The sequence below is a fragment of the Pyxicephalus adspersus genome, chromosome Z (assembly GCF_032062135.1).
Source record: "Pyxicephalus adspersus chromosome Z, UCB_Pads_2.0, whole genome shotgun sequence".
NCBI classification, from domain to species: Eukaryota; Metazoa; Chordata; class Amphibia; order Anura; family Pyxicephalidae; genus Pyxicephalus; species Pyxicephalus adspersus.
The window spans coordinates 48,516,544-48,536,264 of record NC_092871.1 but is presented as its reverse complement, the minus strand read 5'-3'; the positions used below and the strand labels follow the sequence as shown (position 1 = coordinate 48,536,264).

General features: G+C 37.7%; 1 protein-coding gene and 1 long non-coding RNA gene across 5 annotated transcripts in view; one reads left to right on the top strand and one right to left on the bottom strand.

Moving 5' to 3' along the window:
* LOC140344613 (uncharacterized) overlaps positions 1–19,721 on the top strand; it is a 137,854-nt gene that overhangs the window by 100,836 nt on the left and 17,297 nt on the right. The window lies entirely within an intron of this gene.
* Positions 1–19,721, bottom strand: part of SEC16A (SEC16 homolog A, endoplasmic reticulum export factor) — a 45,164-nt gene that overhangs the window by 10,495 nt on the left and 14,948 nt on the right. For 3 of the 4 annotated variants that reach the window (XM_072431883.1, XM_072431885.1, XM_072431884.1), the window contains exons 9-29: positions 19,600–19,661; positions 18,465–18,603; positions 17,388–17,627; positions 17,121–17,218; positions 16,331–16,412; positions 15,901–16,018; positions 14,218–14,329; positions 13,872–13,977; positions 13,641–13,781; positions 11,808–11,921; positions 10,159–10,363; positions 8,931–9,161; positions 8,223–8,308; positions 7,939–7,986; positions 7,057–7,215; positions 6,477–6,554; positions 5,122–5,181; positions 4,692–4,812; positions 4,322–4,459; positions 3,434–3,525; positions 3,018–3,083 (exon numbers count right to left, since the gene is read on the bottom strand). In XM_072431883.1, coding sequence (XP_072287984.1) covers positions 3,018–3,083; positions 3,434–3,525; positions 4,322–4,459; positions 4,692–4,812; positions 5,122–5,181; positions 6,477–6,554; positions 7,057–7,215; positions 7,939–7,986; positions 8,223–8,308; positions 8,931–9,161; positions 10,159–10,363; positions 11,808–11,921; positions 13,641–13,781; positions 13,872–13,977; positions 14,218–14,329; positions 15,901–16,018; positions 16,331–16,412; positions 17,121–17,218; positions 17,388–17,627; positions 18,465–18,603; positions 19,600–19,661 — 2,496 coding nt within the window. The remainder of the gene's footprint in view (positions 1–3,017; positions 3,084–3,433; positions 3,526–4,321; positions 4,460–4,691; positions 4,813–5,121; positions 5,182–6,476; positions 6,555–7,056; positions 7,216–7,938; positions 7,987–8,222; positions 8,309–8,930; positions 9,162–10,158; positions 10,364–11,807; positions 11,922–13,640; positions 13,782–13,871; positions 13,978–14,217; positions 14,330–15,900; positions 16,019–16,330; positions 16,413–17,120; positions 17,219–17,387; positions 17,628–18,464; positions 18,604–19,599; positions 19,662–19,721) is intronic. The other variant, XM_072431886.1, reaches the window with a different exon arrangement.

The window sequence follows — 19,721 nt, the reverse complement described above, 5'->3', positions numbered from 1 at the left end:
GGCACCTAGGATTGGTAACAGGCGGTAAGTGCTGGGCACCTAGGATTGGTAACAGGCAGTAAGTGTTGGGCACCTAGGATTGGTAACAGGCAGTAAGTGTTGGGCACCTAGGATTGGTAACAGGCGGTAAGTGCTGGGCACCTAGGATTGGTAAAGGGCAGTGAGTGCTGGGTTTTTTCAGAGCTAGAAGTTTTTTAAGCAGCAGTGGTTCCTGGCACGAGGAATGGACAAATGTAACCTTACTGCCGGTGTGAATTCACCCTAACTTCAGATGTGCTCCTGTGTCTATATTAAGTTAAAGTGAACTTGTTGTGAAAACTTTTTTTTTCACTTGGTTCTTTTACAAAATTAGCCCAGCAGGCCCATGCTGGCTCAGCTTCCACCTTTTCTCTGATGCTCACTTGTATGTCCAGTGCTGCCTTGCACTGCACATCCATGAGATCGAACACTTTTTTTTACATTATAAGAAATCCTCTGAAGGTGCATGCACAGAAGGAGCAGTGCAGAGCCTCTTGGGATATGTGACACAAATATCCCAGGAGGCTGTGGATTTCCCCTTCGGTCTTTACTGAAATGGAAGTGAAGACTGAAGGGGAGAGGTCCTCTCCACAAAAAAACGCACATTTTTCCATTACATAACAGAGAAAGTCACTCTTAATTATAATGTTAAAAATGTGGAGATGCTTTATTAGCATCATGCATGTGATATCAGATGGGGACAAGACAGACAGTGACCCCCTCTTATTACTGTCCATATTCTATATAAACACTGTCTGTGAAGTTTATCCGCAGTGTGTAATGTCATCGGCAGCGCAGTGTGATCGCTATGTGAGTGTAAAAGCTTCTTGTCATATTCTGCAGCCTAACAACTCGCTGTGTTCAAACCTTCAGATCTCCTAAACCGTGGGTTGTATTAACTTGAAATTTTTAAGGTACACGTGGAGGCAAAAGAAACTGAAACTGTAGGTGCAAGTGGGGGACACTTGTGGCTAAACCTTTCTAAAATGTAATTACTATGGCATTATGAGAACATAAATCTCTACCTAGCAAAATGTGCTGCCTGCTCTGTTACTCCTATCTGTCTGCATCTTACCTGAAACCCCAATTTCTCCAGAATTAAGAGGTGCAGGGAAACAAAAATATAGGTGGAAGTGGGAGACACGTGTGGCTATCACCTTTCATCACCATGGCATCATTACAACATTAAAAAAAAACTGTCCATAAAATGCACTTCCTTGTTACACATGACTGTAACCTTCCAGTACCTCAACCTCAAAAAAATTTAGTGGGCAGAGTTCATTTTCTAATGATGCCATAGTGATGAAGTTTTAGGGGATGTTAGTCACTGATGTTCCCCACTTGTACCTATAGTTTTGGTTTCTTACACCTCCTCATTCCCCAATTGAAGTTCAGAATGTTAGATAGGACAGGAATGTGTAACGGCAGGGAAGCCCATTTTAATGGGCAGAGTGTTTTATGTTCTAATGATGCTGTAGTAATGAGATTGTAAGGGGAGAATGTGCCCGCCACTTGCACCTATATTTTCAGTTTTGTACCCCCCACTCTCAGAGAAATTGATGTACAAAGAAGAGAAGCAGACAGTAGTTTCAGGTACAGATTTGTGACGGGTAGGTATATATTTAGGGGCCCCACCACAATGCTCCTTGCTATGTTAGTGGCTCCGGGGTCCCCAATTTGCACTTTCAATTTAGGACTCCTAGTTGCACTTTGTACTGAAACAGCAACCCCAAAGTACAATTTTCATAACTCTTTATATTTGTGACCCCATATCTTGAAATTCTTTAAAGCTGGGGGGCTGAAATTGTAGTAACTAGTATCTATGAGGGTCCCCTGTACACCCTGAAATATACAGGTCATTGTGACATACATATTAGGAGATATGGAGGTTTGTACACACAGAGCTGTGAGGATGCAGAATGACATGCAGAGCTAGAGGTGGATACATGTCACAGGCAGAGCTCGTGCTATGAGATGGGGGCGGGGCTGCCTGTGTCTCCTTCACATGAAGGCTGAGCTGTGTGCTCACCTCTCATCGGCAGCAGTAATTCTCTGAACGGATGACACAGAGCACAGATGGCACAGAGCAGCCTCACTGAGATCCGTGCATCCGAGGATGAGAGCTGCCGAGGAGAGCTGGGCGGGGTATTCAAAGCAGCTGGGCGGAGCAACCGGCTAAAAACCTCTGGGGAGAACTATGATATATGTGAACACTTGACCATCACAATATATGCTTTGTTGGACATATTGACTAAACTTTTGCCATTTTCACAGCTTTCAGACAGTATCTGAGGCACTTTGCACCTTTTTAGCCAAAAGAGAATTGGACAGATTAGAAGGTGATTTTGGGCAAAAAGACTTGGCTTGGAAAACAAATTTGTGTTCAAGTATCTCTGCACCAATCTCATCAAACCATGTTTTTATGAACCTGAAGTTAAAGGGGCACAAATAATGTTTAGTTCTGAATAAATAACAGCAAACTGTAGATAGATAACAAGGATAATATAAAGAATAAAAAAAGTTTTTTTTTTTAGCTCCTGCTCAATGGGCTTACAAGGCTGGAGAGGATACACTTTCATCAGTCAACCTGAGTGACCGAGCAAACTTGGTATGGATTTCTTCAAAGTAATTTGCTATTTGTTAGCAAATGTTTTCAATCCTGGACAAGATCCATTCCAGATTTGCTGGATCACCCAGCTTTAGTGATGAAAAGTGTATCCTCTCCAGCCTTGGGGAACATTAATAAATTAGGTCCTATGTGTTACCCATCTCTTGCAAAGCAAACTATCAATCTACAAAGGGAACTGTGGTGGGTTCAATGAAAATAGATTGCACACAAATACATAGCAGGCACAATCTAATAAAAATAGAGGATGCATTGCATATTTCACTAGTGATTCATCATCATATCTTTTTTATTGAGTCAGTGCTAAAGACTCAATAGGTTACATGGAGATTGTTAGATTGCCAATTCATAGTAAAACAAATTTGGAGCATACCTCTCCAGAAGTATAGTCGTCAGAGTTTGAAGGTGGCAGATCAGGACCCGAAGATGCTCCTAAAGACTGGAGAGATTAAAATGACAAAGGTCTTTAGATATGGTCATTTGACACAAAAACTGGAAAAAATACCAGTTCAGCTTATAATAAAACAGGCATAGTATGATATTATGTAGCGTGTAGTATACAGACATCCAAAAGACAATTTTTTGTGCAACTTATTTCTGTTTTTAGAGAAGGATCCTAAATCAGTTTTTTTACTGTGTTTTCTTTTGAGCCATTTCCACTGACAATGGTTACCAGAATAGAAAATTTTCTCCTCACTTACAATGTCTTCTGAATACTTTTCTGCTTATTTTGGCCATTGCTACAATATAACAAAGATCAGAAATTTGCGAAGGCCAGCTCAAGCTCACCTGTGTCTGGGTGGTATTTTCAAGGCCTTGCTGGTCTGTGGGATGTAGTGTTTCTGCATCTGAGCCAACAATGGACTGACCTTCCTCTGGAACTGTTGAAAAAACATGTCCAATGAAAACTTTATAGCACAGGGATTGAAATACAGAGGATAAATTGGATGCATAGCGGATAACTGTACTTTAACAGGTAAGTACATGTAACCTTTCCATCTACCTGTACCTAAAATGCAAATCTTCTACTGGTCTGGGACCTGCCCTTGGGTTGATATAACTACAATGACTAGGTTTTTCTCCAGCTGACCCAACATGTTAACACTTGGGTAGGCAAGCTATTAAGCAAATTTAAACCCAGTTCCTAAAGTGCTCCCATGGAAGCAGGTCACTTTCAGATGAGTGCACAGCAGCATGTTGCTCAAGTGTTTACATGGGAGCTGTGGACACAGCGGGCCATGGAAATTAAATCTACCTAATGGCACATCCCAGATTCAGTGATTTTGTCACTAATAAACTCTTCTTATTTTCTCTTTTTAAGAAATACATTTGAAAGAGTTTGTAATTTTTTTTCCCAGCCCAAATAAAAAAAAAAAAAAAATTGTGCTTTACCAATTACCTTTTTTTTCTTTGTTATGGTGGTTTATACAAATAATTTCAGCAACTGTTAAGAACACATACTGAATATGTATTTGATGAAGTCTACAACCAAGATAAAACCTACAACTCATAATTCTTATAGTTAAAAAAAAAAAATAAAAAAAAAAAAAAAGGTAAGTAAAAAAAAAATAAAGAACACATTTTATGTCCCAATATACATAAAAAAAAGGATCCTTACTAAAATGTATCTGTAAAGTTCTAAAACAAAAAAACTTAAAGTTCAGGACTGCTGCTCACCAGCGTTAGGAACAAAGAGGTTTGAGGGGATGGGCATTGGAGCTAGTGGAGCAAAAAGATCAGCTGGAGGTGGCACAGAACTGGATGGTTTGCTACCTCCTGGGTTTAATACATCCACATAGCGCCCTCTGGGGCCTCCTGGAAGAAGAAAAGAAATAGAAATCTGTTAAAACAAAGAATCTCTATTTTTAATACCCCTAGAGCCCTACAGTGATGCTTTTAAGGAAATGATTATCAACAAACACAGCAAACATTTTTCAATTTTGCTTTTACAAATGCAGGTTTCAAGATGGTTGAAAACATTTGGGCAAGCACCATTTGTTAGAAAAGCTATACAAGTTGCATATTTAGGCACAGAGGTTAAAATTACCTGCTCGGATAGAGAACATATTGACTGAAGGATTTGGGTTTGCTCCAGGTCCACCTGGTCCAGAAGAGCTAGCCTGAGTTCTTTTTGGCATAGCTGAAGGTGGTGGAGGTGGGGGCTTGCTCTAGAAAAATAACATTTCACCATTATGGATTTGTGTAGTGTTATTTTCTTTGCCTATGTAACAAAGTATAACAAAACAATAGCAAAGTCATGTCGAACCCATGCATTTAGACACACTAATCCATATCACCACAGTAGGTAAATATAATACAACCTACTAAAAAATATGAATTCATTGAGCCTTGTAATGTGCATTAACAAAAAAGTGGTATGAAAATAATAATTTTTTTTTTGTTTCAATTCCTTAACTGCATGTAATACTGCGTGAACAAGGTTCTAAACCTCATTTAAATACTTTTGTTTGTCTCACCTCTTCTCCCTCAGGTTCATCCAGGTTCACCCAGCGCTGTTTTTTCTCATCCCAAACAATCTGCAATTTAAGATGAGTTTACTGCATAACTTAAAAGTGCAACGGTAGATGCACACAACCAGACAAAATAAAATAGTAAAAATCAGTTTGTCGAACATAAAGGTATCAATTTAACAGTAAGCTATTGCAAAGGTGAATCATAACACTTAAAACTATATCTTATATAACTTATAACTCTCCTAATATTTATCCTTTTTTGTTCACTGAAAGTTGCAAGCGGAAGAATAAATTCCTAGCAGAAGAATATAATCCTAGTAAGCTGAAGCGATACTGCAAGGTGGACAGAGCTACAGCAAGGAATATGATAGGGAATGTTTTGAGTTGATAAATATAACAAGACAAAGAGTGACTCAAGCCTTCACAGACTTCACCTGTAGCTAAAATATATATTTTTTGTGGGGTGACACTAAAAGTTTAGCCCCTTTCCTCAATGCAGCTAATATAGCCTGTCTCTCTCTGATGGATTTAGTATTTATTTTATAATACAGAGAACACCAACTATCCTGATAAACTTTTGACTGGATTTTTTGGTTGCATGAAGATGGGAAATTCGATAATAAGAGGTCTCCACTGGAGGCCCTGAGAAACAAAAGGAACCGGTGGGCCATTAAGGAAAAAAAGCTTAGAAAATTGCTAGTTTTTACTTTTAGCAGCTTAGAAAGAAAGTGAGCTAAGAGCCCAAATCAGGTAGAAAACAGGTTAGCCACAAAGGAGCAATACAGCTTGATGATAGGGTGACATTCCTGTCTAGGAGTAAGGCTGCAAAATATTATACCATCAGACTCTTACAAATGACCATTCCTGACTATATCCCCACTAACAAATACAATTATTATATGCCCCACAAGTTTTTTGCCAGATGCATCTCCTAGTTCCAACCAATCAGCAAACTTTACATATAGGACTTTTTGAACCAAGCAGCCACTTGTGTGTATTGTGGGAAAGGAACACCTACTAAAATACCACATTTTTGTACACTTCTGCAAAGGGTAAAAAAAACAAATGAATGAGGTTTTTTCTTTTTACAGTAAAATTTACAGCAGGTATCCTGCAAATCAGATGTCTCCAGAGACTGGTATAAATTACTGAGTGGTGAATTGCACCTTGATTAGTTTTTTGCTCTGTAAAGTTACAGGATTTACTTTACTTTTTAAATTTTTACTTAGTTTTAAAGAAGAGACACTAAGAAAGAATGAAGAAGTTAGTTTGCAGACAAAGCACAAAAAAGTCAAAGCTATAGAGTGCATACAGCTGCACAATAGTTTTATACGGCTACTAATAGTTAAAATCCTTACAGACTTATTCCTGTCATCAGGTAAGTGGGCTTCGTTCTTTCCTTTTCCCATCAGCCAGCCAAACCAACTTCTACCACCCTAAAAATGATTTAAAGAAAAAGTGTCAGAACTACAGGCTTAGAGTGTAGTATCTAAACCACAACTAAAATTCTATCCAAAGCTTCAGTAGTATTATATTTGCAACTAAAAAGCTCTGTGCAGTCAGTAATGTTCTGTTTACCTTCTTACAAGTGGCAGCCATTTTATATCATCCTGTTAGTGGGGCCTTATTCCTGATACAATGCTACCTAAAAAAATATTCTTGGAACACAAGATTGTTAAAACTGATACTATTGTTTAACATGTTCCAAAATAAACCTGTTTCTTTCTTTAAAAAAAAAAAAAAATCTAAGGGTTTTGATTTTTTTCCCCCCATTTAAAAAAAATGCTTATCCATATTCGGTCTAAAGTTGCGACGATTAACAAATAGTTAACTGTGCTTATCACCTAATGAGTTAAAGTATTTAAGGAAAATTGCTTTACACATAGTTAAACTGTAGTACCTACCTAAAGCCCAGCACAAAACCTGAAAGATACTTACCCCATATGATGATGTATTGGCTTTTGATTCTATCTTGGGCTCTGATCTCTCAGATTCAGGAATGGCTGGTGGAGGGGGTGAAGGCTGAATCCCTATAGAACTTCTTCTGGTTGACTCAATAGAGTGAGTGGAGGACTCTGAGGTGGTTCGAGGTCGTCTCTAGCCACAAAAAGTTTAGAGTTAGAGTTGCACATAACCAATGTCTTTATTTTACCAAACCAATGTATTGCCAATGTATTTGGTAAAAAAAAAAGATGCCACCTTTTTTTCTTCAATGACTGCAAAGCCACTTCTGCACATGCCAGATCTTGGCCCGAAGCCTCTGGGCTTCCATTCTGTAACAGAGGGTGCTTCGCTTTTTTTTTTTTTTTTCTTTAGTATATATTTTTATAAAGTAAAAATTGTGGTGATAGTTGTCCTTTAACGTAATAAAGCAGCAGCTATGTCTGTTGTACCAAACTACTTTTACTTTCAAAGCTCTCAATGCCACTGTCCAGAAAACAAGGATGTCACAGGGCTACAGTGGGTTACATACTCAGTTACCTAACTGAGCTTGGAACTATCATTAAAAACAGAAGTAAACATCTTTTCATACCATAAGGCTTATGAACATTAATTATTATTATTACCAGTATTTTTATTGCACCAACAAAAAATTTTAACTCCATTTTCTATAGGCTACAGTTTGTGAATTGGAAGATTTTACACAAATAAGGAGATTTCACAAACAAAGCAGGAAAGTTGGCAGATATCTGTGATCAAGGGAAGTTAGTAGGACTAAAAACCTTGAGGTTATAACTGCTTATGACCAGCAGCATAGTCTCCTCATAAAAAGGTTTTACTTGGCATTGCCCTTTATGCAAACTATCAAACTAAACTTACCATGTGAGATGATGACTGAGACAAGGTACTGGATCTCCGCCCTGAAGCCTGTTAAATGGAGAATAATAATCTTTACCAAAGAAAACTTGGGTATTTTCCAACAACATTTACCATAAGCAAGGAACAAAAGTGCTGCTGCTCTTTACACAATTTTTCTGGTGCATATAAAGGGAAGTCACAGGTCTAAATAGCACATAAGAGTGGTAGCAACAGTTTTTTTTTTTTTAGAAGTTAGCATTAAAAATAAACATTCAAATGTTTAAAAAGAAGGGGAAACAAATCACCATTTTTGCCATTTCTCCATAGAAGTCAAATCCAGAGTCATGAAAGTTTGTTTTGGTGGGAGAGCTTTGTGGTGGTCTTTGCAATGCTGAAAAGTGGAACAGAAAGACAATAGTGTAAACAATTGGGCACACTGATCAAAAAATAGCTGCCCTGTTTGTTGCTTTTGTTAATAACTTGAAAATTGCCTGTGTTCAGTCATTCTGTTTTATCTGTTAATAGTAAGTTTGTTATGCGGAAGACAGTAACTATGTTGGTTATCTGTATGTTTTAATGTTCAAAGCTAGTAGTATGTATGACTGTTCACAGAACAAAAAATTAAATTATAAAAAAAAAAAAAAAAAAAATAGCTGCCCTGTTTTATCCAAAAATCCACATAATGGTATGTAAATGTTTTTCTGATTACAATTACTGCAGAAGCTGTGTGAATATGCCTGTAATACAGCAGAAGGGGCTGGAACCTGTAAAGCATGGTGTAATGTCATTGGTTTACAAATACATGTAGTATTGAATAATAAAAAATATTGAAGGGAAGGCATTTTTCCATCAGAATCAGAAAATTCAATGGGTAGTCAAACCCTGTCTATTTCAGGCAATATTCTGTATGCTGAGGACTGAATTTTGAGTTGAGACTGTATTTCCAACTAGGAACTGCAGTGGTGGCTTGATTTTCTTCAGCAGTAAAATAAAAATAACAGGTGTAAACTCACATGGCTCCTGGTTCCACTGCTCTTGAGGTGTAAATTCAGTGGGTTTGGGAGGGGTAGGGACAGACTCCATAGCTGGTGTGTAAGTGGGTACAGAGTTGCTGCTCAAAGCTCCAGGTTCTGGCCCCGGGACTGGAGGGGGATGTTCAGGTGAGGGAACAAAATTCTCCTGCATGGCAGTGTAGAAAGGCTCACCAGCTGGAGGTGGTTGATAAATGGTGGTATGTTCAGGACCTAGAAAACAGAAAAAAAATATAGGCTCCTGTCTTTCAAAAAACACAAAATAAAGAAACGCAATTGAAAGCATTTACTTGCCTAAATGAGAGTAGCCATCTATTAACACAAACTAGTTCAGACAACGATCAACAAAAACCAGCACAAAATTTCAGTTGCCGCTACTCAGAAAAGCATTCCAAAATGAGCAACCTACGTCCCCAATAACCATAAGCCCTGAATAAATACTCATGTATGTATGAGTGTTCTTCAGATCTCATTACCATTACATCTTTTCTCAGTTGATTCACTTTTTCTGTCGCTGTGATAGTCTAACACTGCAAGCAAACAATCATGAACTTGCTGAATCTTAACTATGATATCTAACTCTTAACTTACATTCCAATTTATTTAGATGCATACCCAATTCTTAAAAAATGTCAGAATTGTTTTAATTGCTTGCAAAAAAGGAACCCAGGCTTGGTAGGTGTTTGCAAGGAATTATAAAGCTACAACTAAAATGACTGCAAACGTGTTCAAGGTCAGTGACCTTTCAGCTGGTGAAACCAAATAAAAAAAGCCAGTCAAGTCCTTTGATGACTTCTTCCATATTTTATCTCCATTTTATACTCTCTACTTTACCAGATACTTAAGCGCAGTTATTAAACAAAATTAAAACAAGGCTGGAGAAAAAAAAATGCCAAACAAATGCCTGACTGCTGCAACATACTAAACTAACATACTAATATACATACTAATGTGCATACTGTGATGCTCAGTGTGCAGTGAAGCTAAAGTAAGCAATTTCAGCACAGCGGAGAGCCTGTCGGCTGTGGAAAATAAAATGCAAACAAGTGTTCAGCTTTAACATTGTTTCCTTTTTTGTTTCATAAAGACATTTTCATCCCTGAAGTCTGATGCCTTCTGGAGCAAAGCAAACTGTATTGCTTTAGATGCTAAAAGGCATCACAAAAAAGGGAAGTCAAAACAAAACAGAAAAGCAATTACATGTGCTTACCTGGGAGAGCCAAATGTACACCCTGCACAGGAGGAATCATGTTGGGAAGAAAGTTGGCCAATAGTGGATTATCAGTATAAGTGGGTACATCCTGGGCTGCTGTCATGCCATCTGACTGGCTGATGTGATCCTGTTCTGAGCTAGGTGTGCTGCAGGCATACTGCTGGGGAGTTGTTCTACCAGTGTTGTATACCACAGTGCCTTGCTGAAAACACAATGGAAAGACAGTTAGCGGTGCTGTCTGCACATCTAATAATGTTGAATTGAAGCAAAGTCTTGTTTGGGTCAAGCGTGTGTTCTGTCCCAAATACTGCAATTATCAGACCTTGTACTGCATTTCTGCTTCTGCACACAGCAATAATCTATGTAAAGGCAAGATTTATTTTCTGGCTTTACAAGCACAACACACACACCGAGAAAGCATTTTAGGAGAACACACACACTACAGTTTAAGCGGATATTTACATAACCAATGCATGAGTTTGTAAACATGCAAAGAAGGTAATTTATAAGATATTCTAGACATAGGGTTGATTAAAACTACATTTTTTGTATTACAATATGAAAGTTCCATGAATTTTTTTTTTTTTTAACTGGGAGTGATTTGGTAAAGTTCTTAATGACTGGGGAAGCTAACCGATCAAGGGTGAACCTGGGTGATACTGCAAATCTAGAATGCATTTAGTTCAGGATTTAAATAATTAGCCAGCTAACAGCAAATGCTTTTGAGGACATATATTTCAGGTTTGCTGGATCACATTGGTTCACCCATGATAGTCTATCTTCTCTGGTCTTGGAGAGCTTTAATAAATGTGAGCCAATGTGTTAAGTTTTGATTTTTATCTGTGCCCACTTTGGGAAGACCAATCCTTAGGGTAAACCAGCATCTTGAGCCGTCATCAAAGCAATAGCTGAAGGAAATACACTATGCTGAAACAATAATGTTTTCAGATACAGATCAAAGCAAAATCATCATTTTACTACTAAATGCACTTTTTATGTATATTTCTAATACCTTATTTAGGGTATACTATTTTTCCCCTTTTCATTTAAGTTGTTTAATTCTTAAATTATATAAAATAAAAATGCATGGTCCAATATACAAATATCTTACACCTTTAAATTGTATAAATAACAGGACATTGTTTTGATTTGAAATCCTCTATTTTTCATTGTTTTAATATTTTTATGTATCTATTTTTGTAGCACAGATGAAGGGAGAAATATTTTGCCCCAAATATTCTTAATTGGGAAAAAATGATCTATATATTATATATATATATATATATATATATATATATATATATATACACACACACACACACATTTATATGCTTTCTAATTAAAATACAATTTGAGCACTGAAGTTCCAGTACCTACAGAATTGCTTCAACTTAAAATCCCATGACCATGTCTTACAAAATGTACAATATTAGCTAGAAATATTTGCTGAATTCCAGTTTTGCACTCATATTTGCTGCATTCCTGTTGATTATGGTTCTATGCAATAGTTTGTTGCAAGTCTCATGGAGCATTTACTTGAAACATAGAAAATAAAGGATGCCAAAACATTTTTTTGGTCTTACTATGTAAAGTAGTTTGCCAAGCCTCTACAGTTCACTTTTTCTATTAATTTAGAGGGTTTGTACCTTTATCTGCATATTCAAATGACGTAATCGAACCAACCACGATGGTTCTACAAACAGCTCCTGCTCTGGCTTCTCCTTCAACTGAGGGTCAAAAAACCTCAAATGTAAGGACACCTAGAAAGAAACAACAGCATTTAGAATGTGCTACCTAAAAACTACACTTTTTATGTAGACATCCTAATCCTGTGGCAAACAATGATGGTAGTTGAAATTTTGACCACAGGATAAATGCATTACTACTAACAAAACTAAATTTTCAGTAAAAGTTACATTCCAATAAATTCCAGTGCACAAAAGTGCAATAAACTTGCCCATTTTCGGTAACCTAAAAAAATTAGATTGTGCTGAGCAAATGGATTTTAAATATCTAAAACCTCAAATTTGTGTGAGTGCCTAAAACTATGCCAAACTATAATAGCCAATTATTTCCCTTACACAGTTGTGGATGATAAGACTTAGCAAGTGTTGCATGCAATGCTAATGCTCGTTGATTCCCCAAGTACAAAATTAACATTTACATGTATGCATGAGGCAACAGTAGGCAATACTTAAAATTGGTATTTTGTTTATTTTTGTACACTTATAGATTGTCCTGTTCTGTGATAAAGCCAAATAGTCCCATTTTTTTTAGCACACTGCAACTTCCATTCAACAAAGATTGCAGATGATACTTTAGGGCCACCTCATTTCCTCTCCTTGCTCTCTCTCTATTTGCTTTGGTCTTGTCAGTAATTTAGTCTGCTTCATGGGTTGACATTTACTAAATAATACAAGTGCAGCATGTACAGTGTGTCTATGTGCTGATACAGTGTGTGGAGAAGAAATGGGGTAAACTGAGAAATCCCATTCCCATCCTTGCTGTAGTTTACCATTCTGTTTTCATGGCACTCATAACGCACATTTATGCTCACACTTTGTGGAATCACAAAGGATTCAAGGGAGCTGTAGTACTATACTACACTTCTGTGAAAACATTGGGTCCGCAGAGGGCCAACATAATACAAAAAAGCTGATATTTGTAATTTAATATGCATTCTGGAAGTGGCTTTGGAGGAATGGATAATAAAGGTCAGTAAGAAACTGTTTGGGAGACAGACTCAGAATAGGGAAAGAAAGATATGAAACAAGTTTTCCCATCTGCCCAGAATTCTAAGTTAACACGGGAATAGTGGTTGTTCTGAGTTCAGTAAATGGGCACAACAGAAGAGTATATGAATACACTATAATGTATATCATACCTGCAGTGTATGAGAACCATACATAACATTAGATGCAAGCAGGGTGAGGGTGCCAAGCAGTAAAGTGACCAGTCACCATCTTTCCTGCACTGACAATACCCTTTCTCTGATTGGTCATTGGTTACTGATTATCAAAGTGTGGACACCTAGCGACTTCCTCAGATATTTTGCAACCCCATTCCTAAGGGGGACTCCAAAGGGTGAGGGGAGGGAGATTTGAGAGTACTTTTAAGGTGCTGACCCAAGGTCAATATAATTTACAGTTGTTTATATTACACAGATTTTAAACCTTTTATGCTACATGTCATTGGCAGTCAAGGGGTTACTGAATTTTCTAAGCAGCAATTATACAGTTTGTCCTATACTTACAGTTTGCCCTGTACACAATCATAATCTAAGAGCTAAACTATTGGGAAGAGAGCTTGAAACTATTTTTTTTCCAAGAACAGAAAAATACACCAGAGGTCTGCTGCTTTCTCCAATGTATGAAAAAAACCCACTTTTATCTGGTATTTTGTTATAGTCTAAAGTCAATCTAAAAAATGTAAATGGCTGAAACATTTTAGACACAAGTTTACAAAGCAGCAGATGTCACCTCAAGAAGCTGGCTGACAAGGACAGGAGAGTAGTAAGATGGATGTTTAAGAACTGTCTTTGCAATGACTTCACAGTAATGAAAGGCCTGAGCTGAAAGTCCATTCTCAGCCAGACGGCATGCGTAGATAAACTTGAAAACCTGCATAAAAGTACAGGGAAAAGCGTTATAATATTTCCATAATGACTGTGTAAGGTATATAAATAACTTTTGAAAGCAAAAAAACTACACCTGTATATTGGGCAGGGAGATGGTCCGAGTGCCCAAGGATTGGGCATACTCGTACGACTCTGTCCTCTGAATGGCCTCATTGGTTGCAAACTTCGCAAAAGGCAAGCTAAGAAAGTCAGAACATTACCCAGTTATTCATTGTACATTTTTAAGAAGAAATCCAAACAGGGTGGACATTAGGAGTTTATGTCAATTTGCTTTAAATTTGTGTGATTGCACCTAATTTCAAATATTATATCTACAACTGACTCTCTAATAAAAAAATTAGGATCAATTCTCTTGCATGCCACGCTACCCCCCCCCCGAACAATAAGACATTTTTTTATGAAGAGCCATAGTTTCTCACCTATGGTTTGAGCCAATGAGGACAAGCTTGGTTGTTTTCTTTGTGTAAACCCCAAAGCCAACTTGAGCCATAACGTAGCAGAAGTGAGCAGCATCTAAGAGTCCTCTGGAGGCTTACCAAAAATAAAAAAAAAGGGAAAAAAAAAAGTATACATATGACTATCAATTTAAAAGACAAAACAAACAAAAACACTCATCAATGAGTAAATGTATCAATGAGTAAATCACTTCAGAATTATTCACAGATATTAGGTATGTGTTTATACTTTTGTATTAAAGAATGACAATTATGAAATGTAAAAAAACACATTTTTTCTTTTTAATTTGATCCAAGATTTCTAATTTTGCCTCTTTCAAAACTAATTGAGCTCAAATAAGGTCAAAACAGCTAAATTGACCTACAGTGTATTTAACTCCTCCAGCACTACAGACCAAGTGCTCTGAGCAAAGGAGTGTATGTAGGAGGAGTAATGTATAGAAGTAAAGGAGTAATGTATAGAAGGGATATTGGAAAGAAAATGGCATAACAGTTGTTGTAGCCTGATGTCTGCTCTTATGTTAATAAAGAGCGGGCTCTGAAATAGGACCTAAAACCAGTTTCTAGTCCAGACGTTCCAGCCACAGAAATGTTTTGTAGCAACCCATTGTGTGTAGCTTCACTATGTTGTAGTGCACCAGGTAAGGCAAGCAGGATGGCTGTTGCTGTCTGCAATTCTGCTATTCAGTAACAAAAAAAAAAAAAAAAAAATAAATAAAAAAAAACGAAGAGTCTCAATTTACATCTCTGCTCACACATTAAATTTGTACATGCTGCATTTCCAATGTTGCCTACCCCTGCTCTATACATTATAGACTTGAATTCCATGCTGAAGTTCCTACCAACCTCTCATACCAGAATTGAGGATGCATCAGTGGAAACTTAAAACATATCTAAAAAACTTACAGGAGCAAAACCCCACGGGGCATGTTAATAAACAATTTGTAATCCAGTAACAGTTTGCTGGACTGTTCTTTTCTGTTACTTTAAATAAGACCAAACTAAAGATGATCATAGCTTTGTTATGGGGATACCTATTATGGGTTGAACATCCTACATGCACATTTACAAGATATGGATGGGTTCTAAATTTCATTTCAATATATTTGAAAAACATTTTTTTCATCTTTTTCACTATAATAGTGTTACTCGCACAAGGGTGCTCTTACAAGGGGGCTGAGAATTACAGAGTTAGTATTATAGAGGCATGACAAGTTCTCTTTAATAAAAGTGACTGGAGACTGTTAAACTACTGCTGTCTGTCCCCAGGCAGATGAGCAAAAAAATAAAAATAGATTCTACCCTCACTTACAACATTAAATGTTAGGCGCTACACAGCCCCACCTTGGATCACATGTTTTTTAAGTTGGGAGCCATCTGATCAATTTGACACTGACTAGAAATTACCAGTAGGTTGGAACAAGCAGTGTCCTAAATTATTGTTGTTTTATGTTACGCAGTATGCAAGCAGCTAAGACCCATTCACAATAATGAGTTAAGTAACACTTGGTAAAACAAACTTCTGCAATGTACACTATTGTTTCGCCCAACACACTACTACCAAAGGGTTAATTCACCTGCAGCACACCAAAATGTACATAGCAAGGTGTTGAATTTTCAGCTTAAATTCATAAATAAATAACTCACCCAACGTATCTCCCATAGTAGTCATGGTTCTTGTTGGTACATCAAAGTTATTGGTTATATTAGACAGCACCATAGCAAGATGAGGTCTCCAATCACCCCATTTTTCATCCCCACAACACTGCAGAAACAAAAAAAAAAATTTCAAAACACACTCATCAGGGACAGATAGTAAGCTTGAACAGAACACCAAGGCTTACTGACAGGTACAACAAAATGTTTCAGTGTTACATTATGGTGCCACCACCACCACTCAATAGAGTGAGCTGCACAAATCTAATATTGTTTATCAAGGAGGAATTTCAGCAACCACTGTAATGAGGGAATTCTTTCCATTCTTCCCACTGGACAATATTTTAAGAAGCATTTTCCCCACCAACCCCTGATAAATTTAGCAACCTGCTAAGAAAACGTCCACTTTTTTAAGGCTCACCGTAGCTGCAGCAGGCATCCTTCCAGACAACAGTTGATAGACCGTCTGCAAAGGATCGTTAATTGGGAGACTGTTGGCAAACCTGAATAAACAAATAGCAGCAGTTTAGAAATTATAGGTAAATACGCCAATCCTAAGAAAATGTTACCTCAAACATTAAATTTGTGTAGGGCTTCCTCTCCTAATCAATTGTTGTACATAAATACACACTGCAAATTAATCAAGTAACATTTTGCTAGCTGTTGTCTGCCTGCTACTCTAAATTTTTCTCCTCTTCTTTGCCTTTTCCAGCCTTGGTTGCATATGATGGCTAACCTGGGAACCACCAAGGCCATTAATACAATTACAATAAAATTATTGATTAAGAGAGAATAGGATGGCAGAAACAAAAAAAAAAAAAACAAAAAAACACATTTAAAGAAAATGTAAATTAGGAAAATAGAAAAGCCCCGAGAAAAACAAACACACACACATTATATATATATATATATATATATATATCTCAAAAGTCTATTCTCAAATATATATTTTACACTGTATTCCTCAGAAATATTTACATACAATTTAATGCTTCTTTTATTTAGGAGGCAAGCCAACAATGAAGAACTTGCTGTATTGCTCAGCATAGTGGAAAGGCCTGCAATGTCATCACATAAAATGTGATGACATTGCAGCTATGATATCAGCAAGAGAAGGGACGCGACTGGAAAAGAAACATGACATTTTGGCATGAAAAAGCAATCTTTATATTTTACAATAAATTATGGTACGTCAAATAAAAAGATATTACCTAGTCATAACTCGGGCATGTGTTCGGCTGTCCATTTTACTAGCTAGTAGCAGTGCATGGCCCCACAATCCATGTTTCATGGCAGACTCCAGAGCATCCTGGAATTAGTATGACAATTGTACTTTAAGCAATCATTACCACCTGTAGATCAGATGTTGCTGCATCAAGAACATTTGGATAAAATTACACAAGAACATTGTTACCAGACTGACATAAGGTTAGGTGGAAACCACTATATGGACATAGCAGAAGTGACTTTTTATGCACCTTTTTACGCCCATACAGCAGAAGCTCCCTGAAACGCTCGGTCTCTTTTTCCATAACTGCTCCTATACTGGATAACGTATCTGTAAGGAAAGACAACTGGGAGGCACCAGACTCCTCTTCATGTTCAAGCGGCTCATTGCTGAAATCGATCAGATTTGCTTCGTTTGGTGATTTGCCTGGAAGCCACACTGTTTTGTGATCTCGCAGCAGTAGTTCAGCTATGTCTGTCCCCACAACAGTCTACAAAAATGTAAAGCATATTTGTATTAAAAATGGTATACAACGTAAGAAGCAGCAGACAGGGTAGACATACAACATTTTGAAACCGGAAATGTAAGGAAATCATTGCAAAATAAGGTACTTTTACTTATATGTGCTTAGAAGTTATTAAACACACTTTTCTGAACACTACCTTGGCTTAAAGAGGAAAACTACTGTTCGAGTACCCTCCGGTGCTTCCTATGGGGGTGCGTCCTATGGTCAGGTGTATCTTATGGTCCGAAAAATACAGTAAATAAGGGGGAAAAAGCTCCTCTTACTCCAGTTTCCAATGATGCACTTCCTCCCTAGGTTACATTTGTCCACAGCAGGCATGGGCAAACTACGGCCCAATGGGGATGTTTCTTTTTGGGTGTTCCGCAGCTCTGGCTCGAGCAGGGTCAGGAGAAGGACCTCGCCGGGGGGAGCACCGGCCAGTGCCACAGAACACATCTCCAGTTGTGTGCAATGACACAGTCCGCCCACTCTGCCATCGCAGGCTCAGATCTGCGATGGGAGAGCGGGCTGGGTTATGCCATCATGACATCACGTTCAGGGGCGTCATGATGGCATAACCCCACCCACTCTACCATCGACCCTGACCCTCTGCAAAATTTTTTTGCAGATTGTGGCCCCTGACTAAAAAAAGTTTGCCCACCCCTGGTCTACAGAAATCTTTTAAGAATGGCAAAAAAAGTAATTGCCATTATATCACAGAAAAAAAGGATTTTAGTATGACAGCAGAGTGTGACTGTTTTGTAGCTTGGGGAAAAGCAGGAAACCACCTATAAATACCCTGAATCAATGAGCACGACTCACCCCATTCTGTCTGCAAAGAAGAACAATAAAATCCCAGAGCAAACGGGCGGATTCCTGGTCTATTAGGTTTTCATTCTGTGTGCATTCTTTAGCCTTGTTTTGTGCAAAATTAATGACATCCACCTTGTGGGTTTCTTCTCTGCAACATAATAAAAGACACGGGGATATTGCAAACAAGGAAAACAATTCTCAGTTTAACAACTGCAAGTCCAGGACCAGCAGGAAAGCTTTCTATTTTAAAGTTGTAAACTATAAAAACAGGTTATAAAAATAACATCCAATGGGTGTATTTATTCATATTAAGTTTCAGATTTGTATTGTCTACCATTTTGAAAGTTAGCAGTGATAGACAATTTTTGTGCCCTGGGTTTATTTTCGAGTCAGTATATTTTTTCTGCAACCCATCCCCCAAGATAAAGGTAGGAAAAGAAGAAAAGGAACAATAAACCACTGTCTCCTGCAAAGACAGCCAGCTAGCAGTGAAAAGGTATATTTACACAACTACCAGAAGTGTTTAACAGTTGCCTAGATGCAGAATATACACCACATGAAGGTAGCTCTCAACCTATCACATGCCTTCTCTCAAAGCTTTCTTCCTTTTTCATTATACCCTACTTCACACGGCTGGCAAATTTTGTAGGGAAAACACACACAGAGGGCTTAAAACTCCAGGCTTTACATCAATGGGAGAAGGCTTTACAAGTACGAAGACAGCTGCAACATGATGATGGGTCTAGCTGTGCAGAAAGATAAAACCCAGTGGAGGAGCCAAGCCTTCTGCATTCCTCTCCAGATCACTAAACAACAAATATAAATGACCAGTTTTCTAAAGGTAAGGATATATCATCATGCCTCTAGGTCAACCCCCACTGCAGAACAACTATCTCTGTACAGTGTTTCTAACAGTAAAGTGCAATCTCATAGGAACATTTTTCATCATCAATGCTGAAAATCAGGTGTGTGTACAGCACTTTAGTGTGGTATGGCATATACGATGTGTAGTGGTCTACAGTGAACAACAGTGTCCAATGAACTACTAAATTACATTTCTTTGGTTTTGAGCAAATAACACTACAATTACAGATTTAATTACCTCTACAGCTGTAGGGAAAATACATAAACACAAAAAACCTACTTGACCAGAGGACCAGGAAATGCTCTCATCTGCTCTTGTTCTGGGCTGCACTGCAAGATAACCTGGAAAAAGGTAGATAAGTAAATCAAAAACTGGAAAAGAAAATAAATGCAAACTACTGA